Source organism: Wyeomyia smithii, chromosome 1 (genome assembly GCF_029784165.1).
Source record: "Wyeomyia smithii strain HCP4-BCI-WySm-NY-G18 chromosome 1, ASM2978416v1, whole genome shotgun sequence".
Lineage (NCBI taxonomy): Eukaryota > Metazoa > Arthropoda > Insecta > Diptera > Culicidae > Wyeomyia > Wyeomyia smithii.
Genome location: NC_073694.1, coordinates 93,232,149 through 93,241,977, shown reverse-complemented (window position 1 = coordinate 93,241,977; position 9,829 = coordinate 93,232,149). Strand labels below are relative to the sequence as shown.

At 40.4% G+C, this 9,829-nt stretch overlaps 1 protein-coding gene across 1 annotated transcript; it reads left to right on the top strand.

Annotated features, from left to right (window-relative positions):
• The first annotated feature begins 7,564 nt into the window (after nucleotides 1-7,564).
• On the top strand, nucleotides 7,565-8,230 carry LOC129716942 (uncharacterized). Its single transcript, XM_055666786.1, has 4 exons — nucleotides 7,565-7,761; nucleotides 7,843-7,913; nucleotides 7,975-8,062; nucleotides 8,147-8,230. Exons 1-4 carry the CDS (start codon nucleotides 7,648-7,650, stop codon nucleotides 8,228-8,230), a joined length of 357 nt encoding a protein of 118 aa, XP_055522761.1. The 5' UTR covers nucleotides 7,565-7,647.
• Nucleotides 8,231-9,829: the final 1,599 nt, after the last annotated feature.

Genomic DNA, 9,829 nt, shown 5'->3' with positions numbered 1-9,829 from the left:
AGCCCCACCTTCTTTTTATTTATCTGACGAAGCCTTGGTATAAAACGTACCGTTCGAACATTTCACCCCATCAGTTTCATTACTAAACCGTACCGGCTACATACGGACGCTATCTTGAAAGAATTCTGGACGGACTGACCAAAAACATGGATATATTCGGCACCTGGCCCCTTTTGGTGCCTCGAAATTTTGTTACAGAAGCCGCTAATTGAATTTTCTGTTTTATTACAAAATGCTGCTGCTAGCGGATAAAACCTTGCAAATATGCATCTTTTTGTTGGTGTTAATTTTACGACAGCGGCCGGCGCCCCATCATTTTGATTCCAAAACTGCACCAGCGACATGCGGACGCTAGGTGATAGCAGCTGAAAGGAGGAAAGACAAGAGTACCGGTCATCTCGTGCCGGTTTTACTCGTTATGCTGGTGGCTGTTAGTAATAAATGGCACTGCAAAATACTAAAATGGCTGGAATTCTGGACGGACTAACCAAAAACAAAAATATATTCGGCACCTGGCCCCTTTTGGTGCCTCGAAATTTTGTTACAGAAGCGGCTAATTGAATTTTCTGTTTTACCAAATGCTGCTGCAAGCGGAAAAAACCTTGCATAAATGCATGTTTGTGTTGGTGTTAATATTACGACAGCGGCCAGCGCAGCTTTCAAGAAAAATTTTTCCTTACCATTCCTTCACCTATGTAGCCCCTCCTTCTTTTTATTTATCTGACGAAGCCTTGGTATAAAACGTACCGTTCGAACATTTCACCCCATCATTTTGATTCCAAAACCGCACCAGTGACATACGGACGATACGGATTTTTGTTATAAAGGTTTACAGCTATAGTAATTTGCTAGCAGTTTCGTCTAGTGCTAAAACGAACATATTGAGAATCTTCGCAATGTCTCGACACATGAACATGATCTATAAGCGCAATTCTCGGAAGCGTGCGAAGGATCGGCAGAAGACGATTTCTCCGAAGGTACGAAGAACGATTGCTGGGCAAGAACGAGATCAAGACGACATGCTAGAGGTTAAAGGTAATACGCTTTCAACTGATTGGGACGCTGGAGAAGGACCTTCGACTCGAGGTAGGAAATTCAATTCAGTTTATAATGAGGTCAGCAAGTTTTCACAACTGCATATACTTGTCGCTGTTATAACATGTTTTCAAGCATATAAATTTGATAATATCTATATAATACTCGGTTTTTGTACCTTTTATTCACAGTAAGGCAGCAATGTATAGCTCTACTTACGGCTGTACATTGGCCTACCCGATCAAACGATTATAACGAACGGGTAACACAAACATATCTGAACTTGATAGAAATAACAAAGCCTGTAATATTTATGATATGCCAGAATGGTAAAAAGTACAAAATTATATCAAATTCTGTTACCATACACTTGAATGTTCAAAAGTGTGTTTTTCTTAAGCATATTTAAAACAAAACTTGTTATTCAATCAAGAAAATATTGTACATTCTAACTAATTCTGATCTTTTTCTGCCGAAAATCTACAAAACTTGCTAAAATTTGTTATAATCAGTAAATGATTTTGATAGAAATTTTGATATTTTAACTATTAACGAGACCAAATTTAGAACACAAGTTGATGCGAAAAGTGCGTTACAATATATCAAGATTTGTTATAATCCTGATATTTTTGACTGATCGGGTACGGCCGGGCGAATCGGTTCGCGCCGCTTTTCGCGGCAACTATGACAGAGGCCTAACTAAATTATAGAGTTACTATAAAGTGTATTATGCCATCCATTGTTCATAAACTTTACTGATAATAACCCACAACTCAAAAATTATAATTTTGAGGAAAACGCGTTGGAAAGTTATCTTTGAAAGTTTCGTTTAAACTTAAAAGAAAACTCGATTTCAAAATTATCAATCGTCATTCAACTTTCTGTGTCTATTGTGTACATATTATGAGCACGTTGCAGTACTTTCAACCGTGTTTTAATTTTAACTACCTTAATCACGAAATTTTGGTTCTAGCAGCAAAAGCATTTCTACTCACAATTCTGATTTTTTTTTTTTTTGTAAATTTTTGAACGGATTTTTGTGGAAACAAACTTAACAGTATTTGGCATAATGTTTATGTGTCAAAATTGTATATTCGTGTGAATTGTGTATTATAGATTTTCCTGCAGTGCATTCACATCATGATGGGCTAAGCCATGTGCAAAATGTCCGCGTTGGGCTTGTTGATAATTGTATTCCGGTCACGCAGTTTCATGATCTACCAACGGTCAATGCTGCGTCACCAGTACACAATTTGTTTGACAATTATCGCGAAACCATTCGTTCACCATGTTTTACTCAAGAAACTTCCACCGCTAATGTTGTACCCGTGCAATCCATAAGCTTTTTGCCTGTGGACACTTCGTTTCCTGAGCCATTGCATCAGAGTGAGTGTTAGATTATTCTCTTAAAAATTCAATTTACCTGTGGATAATATTTTTATGTAGCAATTCCCTCGCAACCACCGTCTCAAGTACAGCCCCGTTTCGAGCGAGCTACACGAGAGTTTGATAAACGGTTCCTCGGAAACGAGTTTGGTCACCCTTGTGATGTGTGCGATAGGCTTTGGTTCTTAAACGACTTAAAGCCCTCAAATAGTGCCGGAACGAATATGCTGGTGGCCACCAACGGTTTTGGCTCAGTTGGAGGGTTTTTAGCCTGCAACACATGTCGACAAAGTCTAAAACGAGGCGTAATCCCAACGTTGTCAAAATCAAACGGTTTTACCTACCCAAAATACCCGTCGAGCTTACCGGCATTAGATCCACTGACTGTGAGATTAATATCGCCACGGATCAACTTTATGCAACTTCGTCGGTTGCGTCACACAGCAGGTTTGTTTAATGCATTAAAGTTATTCCGAAAATAAATAATGGTTCGTATAACAGGTAGCCTGACGATAATTGGGCAGATTATTAATGTGCCAGTCGATGTTGCTCAGATGGTGAGCAAGCTCCCACGGCAACTAGATGATGATTGCGCCTTCAATGTGAATCTAGAGAAACACATGATTCACAAATCGAACTATCTGAGTGGATACGTGAAGAAGGCAGCTGTGAAAGCTTGGCTGAAATACCTCTTGCCTACTCCGCTCTACCGGCAGTATGGTATTGTACTGGATGAGGAAAATCTGACGGCTATCGGATCAGCACAGCAGCAACCTGGAACATCCCGGCGGATGAATACCATGGTTGATATAGAGGTCGTAGATGATTCAAACGAGACAGAATTGCTCATTGGCCAACAACATACATTGCTATGGGATGAAGATAAATGTTTGGAAATCGCTCCAGCACAAAATCGGACGCCGCTGTCTATTATTTACGATGAACATGCTGAAGAATTGTCATTTCCGGATATTTATCTGGGCCATCCGCGTACATTTAATCCGGAAATCCACGTTACAGCCTTTATGATGGCAACCAGCGAGATACGCCGTCGTGATCGACGTGGTGCGAAACCCGAACACGTTTTATATGTAGGCATGAAAATTATGCGCTTGCGTGTTTCGGAAGGGTTGCGAAACACTTTTAAGTGTATGGGAACGTCAAATATCACACGCGCACAGCTCAGCGATAAGCGGTTCCTGGAAACTTGTATCGAGCGGAATCTGTCGTTTCTTCAAAGCATTCCGAATTCAATCCAATATTGGATGAAGAGGAAACGGGACGTGTTTGCAATGATTCGACAGCTCGGTAAACCAACAATGTTTTTAACACTGAGTGCAAATGAAACTCGCTGGCCACATCTATTGAAAATTTTGTACAAGCTATCCAGTAGATACAGTGGCACAGATTTACACGACGTAATGCAACAGTTAACGGCACTACAACGAGCAACACTAGTGAGTGAAGACCCCGTAACATGTTGTATCTACTTCAATAAGATGGTCAATGTAATCATGCAACTGCTGTCGTCATCTAAATACAGTCCTTTTGGAGAATACAATGTTATAGACTATTTCAAAAGGATCGAATTTCAACATCGTGGTAGCCCTCACGCCCATATTTTGCTTTGGCTAAGAAACGACCCTCGTGAAAGCATTTCCGAGGAAATGCCGTTGACCATTCGTTTGATCGATTGACTTTGTTCCACAAGCGTTGAAGAGCTGCCAGACTCATTTGGCATTCAGGTAAGTTTGATGTTTTCAGAATAATTACCGGTAAAAATAATTTGAGTTTCTCATAGGTTCATAAACATACGTTCACATGTTTTAAACGCAATGAGAAGCAATGCCGGTTTAATATACCTTTTTGGCCAATGGATCAAACACGTGTGTTGATCCCAATCTCGTCCGATGATACTCGCCGTGATCAACTGAAACGACATTGTACAAAGCCACGTGAAGCGTTGGAAACCAAAGTTTTCGACACATTCGCAGAGCTTCTTGCTGACGACAACTGCACGTACGAGTATTATCTCGATGTGATTCGCTCTTCGCTAAACCGACCTACCGTCATGCTCAAGCGATCCATGACTCAATTATGGACAAATCCATTTAACTCTTGGATTGCTAAAACACTGAGTTCGAATATGGATATTCAATTCATTCTAGAGGAGTTCTCGTGTGCGGCTTATGTCGTTGAATATGTTAATAAATCGAATAGAGGCATAAGCAGTTCACATCGAGACCTCATAAAGCTTCAGTCTGAATATCCGGATGAAGATTATACAGGACTTTTGAAGAAGGTGAGCATCAAAATGCTAAATTCGGTGGAGCTGTGCGCACAAGAAGCTGCTTGGTATTTGCTCCGACAACCGATGTCAGAAAGTAGTCGCCAGGTATAACTCAATTGTTGTCTTTCATTCGTAACGTTACTAAACACATTCTTACAGGTCGAATTTATACTAACGATGTGGCCCCATGAGCGGATAAAATCAAGAAAGTGTAACAAACAGATGGACGAGGATGGTATTGAAAGCGATTCTACTGATGTTTGGAAGTTGAATATCGTCCAAAAATATGAAGCACGAAAAGGATTAGACGACATATGTTTGGCTGATTTTGCAGCCTATTACAATAAAGTAAGAGGTGCTGGTAATTCATACAAAATACGTTCCTTGCCCCGGGTGTTACGCTGGCGTAACTATGATATGTCGGAGCTTTCTGAATACAAACGAGAGATGGTACTTTTGTTCTGGCCCTTCAGAAACGAAGTGTGCGATATACTCGATAGCAACAAGTTCCTTCAGTTATACGAGGAAAACGAGGCTGCCATTCTTAGAAAGCTAAAGGAATACGATACTGAATTGAACCTAGAACGGACCGTTGAAGAGTACCTTCGAATTAATGCTGAAAATGATGAGCAACATGACACCGCAACCAGAAAACGTGATGAATATGCTCGAGCCATCATAATGGAACCGAATGATGACGATATCACGTATTTGCCAGTCGGACCCATGGCAGCTGTCGTTAAGCAGAGGACGAATGTGATGTCGAAGCAGGATTACTGTAACATGGTGCGTACAACTAATCCAGAGCAGAGGGATTTGATTCTGCAACTAATTCATAAGTTGCATAGTTTCGATGTGGATGAGAAACCGTTGCAGATATTTTTCACTGGACCGGCGGGATGCGGTAAGACGTTTACGCTTCGGATCTTGATGGAGACCGTAAACCGCTTCAGTCAGGCGCATAATAGCCAACACAACGCATATGTTGCATGTGCCTCAACGGGTAAAGCGGCCATTGCTATTGATGGAACTACGGTGCATTCAGCGTTCCGAATAACGATGTCACGAAGGCAGAGTTCAAAGCTGAGCTTTGAAGCTTTGCAACTATATCGCAATGCTTTTGCCAACGTGAGAGCTGTCATCATACATGAAGTCAGCATGATTGGTGCTGACGTGCTTAATACCATCCACAGCCGCCTCCAGGAAATCACGGGAAATTATAACGATCCGTTCGGAGGAATGTCGATTGTCTTCTGTGGTGACCTGAGGCAACTACCTCCAGTAAACGCGCGGCCAGTTTACAAACCGTGTGCAAATTCAATGCACGGAGCTATACTCTGGCAGTCACTAGACTTCTTCCCGCTGGTGAGAGTCATGCGCCAGACTAATGAGCAATTCTCCACAATCCTTACCAAGATCGGAAACGGGGAACGGCTGGTCCCGGACGAGATTAAGCTAATTGAAAGTAGATTCCGAACAGCTGAGTGGTGCAAGCAGAATGTACCAGGTGCTATTCGCCTGTTTCATCGTAATGCTGACGTTGAACGCTACAATTCCGAAGCACTAACCGATCGAGATGCAGTGGACTGTGTGGCTGACGAGGTATACTATGGATACAGGAACGCTTCGCAGTTGGCCAGCGCACGCACCAAAATGAATAAGATGAGTGTTGTGGAGACTGGGGGTTTGGGATACATATTGCGACTTGCCGTTGGAACGCCATACATGATCACTGTAAATGTTGATGTTGAGGATGGTATCGTAAATGGCGCTATCGGTGAAGTACAATATGTGGAGCACACTGAAGACGATCTTCAGCAGCCAATCACCAAGCTTTGGATCAAATTTTAAAATGATTCTATAGGAAAGACATTAAGAGTCAAATCGAGGCCTCATGTGTTTTCTAAGCCTGGCGTACTTCAATCTAACTGGACTCCAATCAGCAAGCGATCGGCAAACATTTCGTTAGGCGCCAGCATTAAATGCAAGCGAATTCAATTCCCCGTGGTGAGCGCAAATGCTCTTACTGTACATAAATCTCAAGGTGGCACGTTTTCGGAAATTGTGTACGAATACGACAAGGGGCAAGAACAGCAGCTAGTGTATGTTGGGTTGTCCAGAGTAACAGCCATCGAAGGGCTTTATTTGACCAATGCCAAAGACATGTTTCAATTCTTCCTCGCAAAAGGAACCGCTTCACCAAGAGCTCAGAATTTACGAACAGAACTGCAACGATTGTCCAACCACCAGTTGCGTACCATCGGGAAAGAGATTATTGACGCGATCCAGACTCATAACGTAGCTTGCAAAGTGATGAGTGTTGATGTGCAGAGTCTCAATGCACACTTATTAGATGTGACCTCTGACAAGGTACTGATCCGCGCAGATTTGCTAGCTCTCAGTGAAACATGGCTTGAAGATGACGCATTCGTTGAAATTGCTGGATTCAACTTGATTACTCAATCCAAACGTGCTGCTGTCAGAGCCGGCGGCGTGGCGATTTACCAGCGCATGGAACTGTTGACTACTACTGCACACACCATCGAGAAACTTAGTGAACACCACGACGAGCAACTATTGATTGCAGACCACTATGGTGATATATGTGTAGCTGAGATCACTATTAGTAACACCAGAGTATTACTTTTCTGTGTGTACATTTCACCAGGTACTTTGCTATCGTTATAATTGTTTACTTTCATTGATTCATAAGGTATTTTCTTATTACTCGCAGATACCACGACCAAACAGAAGAAATTTTTCCTGACACGCAACCTTATGATGTACTCTCAAACAGATATGCCCATAGCTGTCACTGGGGACTTCAATATCGACATCTTCAAACAGGAGAATATTGAGTTTGTTGACTTCATGCAGAAGTATCTTCATTTGAATTTAGTTTCTGACCGTACTCAAGCAACAACATTAGGAGGCTCATGTTTAGATTTGACGTTCACAAGAAACCTCCGTTCCGAATGTATGAGGTACTGCTCGTATTTTTCATACCACAGGCCTATTCTATCTTTGCTGACAGTATGAATAAATATGTGGTAAGATAGCAAACATAATTATTTTCAAAGAAACATAAAATAAATTACCCATTGTCTCTTAAAAAATGGTTATTAACACAGGACTTCAAAAAAATTTCAACCCGATTAAGCCATTGGAGACAAATAACATGGAAATACATAATCATTGCCCGGTAAGCTAGCAAGTACAATTGCATTACTTGCAACCAATTGATATCTTGTTACTTCTGGCAGATTTACACAGAACTCAAACATCGTTAAACGTCTTAACCCGATGGAGCCATTGGAGGCAAAGAATATGACTACATATCGTAATATTGTGGTGAGTTGGCAAATACATTCACATACTGATATAATAATCAATTGCATTACTATTAATCAATCAATATCTTGTTTCTTCTGATAGATTTGCACAGAACTTAGAAACATCTGTAAGCTTGCTAACCTAACAATGGAGCGAAACATCAGTTGGTATCAGAAATGTATATAGGTGTCTAACAAAGATTTAAATATCACGAAATTTTACTCGGAGCCGATATTCATTACATACCACAGATCCTTACTGCTTAAGCCCGACCGATCAAACGATTTTCTTAGGATATATGAGCTCGATTTATTCTTTTTGAAATTATTGAAAGTATCTTAAGTTTTGGAAATATATTAATTTATATGCTGAGTCGAAGCTTATCATGCATGAAGTTCATTTACTGTCAAATTATTTTCCATCTGTGAATTTCCACTTAAATCGTTCTGGTCTCAAATACCAAATATGTTCATAATTACTGTCTACTGAAATAGGAAGAATACATCGAATTTGTTAATTCTAATGTTTTTCTTGTTATTTTAAACTACGAACAAATGCTTTTCTAATTTGAATACCTGGGAAGCGGGGATGCCAATATAAATAAGGTTTCATCCATATATGTCATTTATATTATTTATTAATTATTGTTCAAAGCGCTCTAATGTCAGCAAATAAGAAAGCACTGTTAGATGAAAAATATAGAGTCCTACGTCATGCGGTATGTATGAAATGACAGCGATTAAATAAGAGAGATCCATTCTTCTAGTATTCAGCATTCAGAAATGCACTGTTAGATAAAATTGCAACAAATACTGGAGTTGCAATTCTCTCTACTATTTGTTTTAATGGAATATAAGAATACGGTAGTCAACGTCATGCGGTCGTGTCTTGAATACCACCCTCCTACATTTTTTTTTGTAAATCGGATTGAGTTCAAGTAAAAAAAAAATAATTGTGAAGTAAAAATTCGTTGAGAATGAATAATGTAAACGTTGATTAACCAGTAGCATCCGATATAATCAAGAAAAAAAAAAATTTTACACTTTAGTAGGAAAAGAAAAATTATGTTAGCCGAAGAAAAAGAAAAACGGGCATAGTGTTTAAGTAGAAGATTAGGAGAAATAATAGAACGTAAGAGCCCGTTCGCGAGTGCAATTAATATTAAACAGCAAGTTGGCCCACAAAAAAAAAGAATTTAAGCAAAAAAAATATAACCGCTTGCTTAGTAGGAGTAGAAATTAAGAAGTGATACCATTCTGAATTCAATAATCGAGACGGAGCGAGTTATCCAGGAAGCAGCCGAGAGGGTTCCCTATAAAACTCTCATATATCACAAAGAACGAGTAGTCGGGTACGGGGAGTTGGACGGTCGGGTGTCGACGTCTGAGCGGTTTAAACAGCATGACGAGAAGAGAAGGATGACCAATGCCGAGATGGATGACGCATATCAAGGAAGCGAATTGTGACGAGAAGGAAGTCAACCACGACATGGCCAAAATTAACACAGCCCACGGTCGGGCTAGATATACACCAAATTTTGAGGCAAAGCCTAATGAGTGAAATGCGAGCACATACCTATCAAAACATGGGCCGCAATCACTAAAAACCCAACGAGCAAAGCATCGCTACAAAGTTTTGCATCGTTTTAACGAAATTGTTTTTTTTTTTCTTTCGCGATGCTAATCAAGATGCGCGCATGAATGGAAGCTAGTTATTCTACAGGCAAGTTATTTGCAACCCCGTATAGTCGGCCAAGTCAAGCCAGCTGCAGGAAACTGCATAACA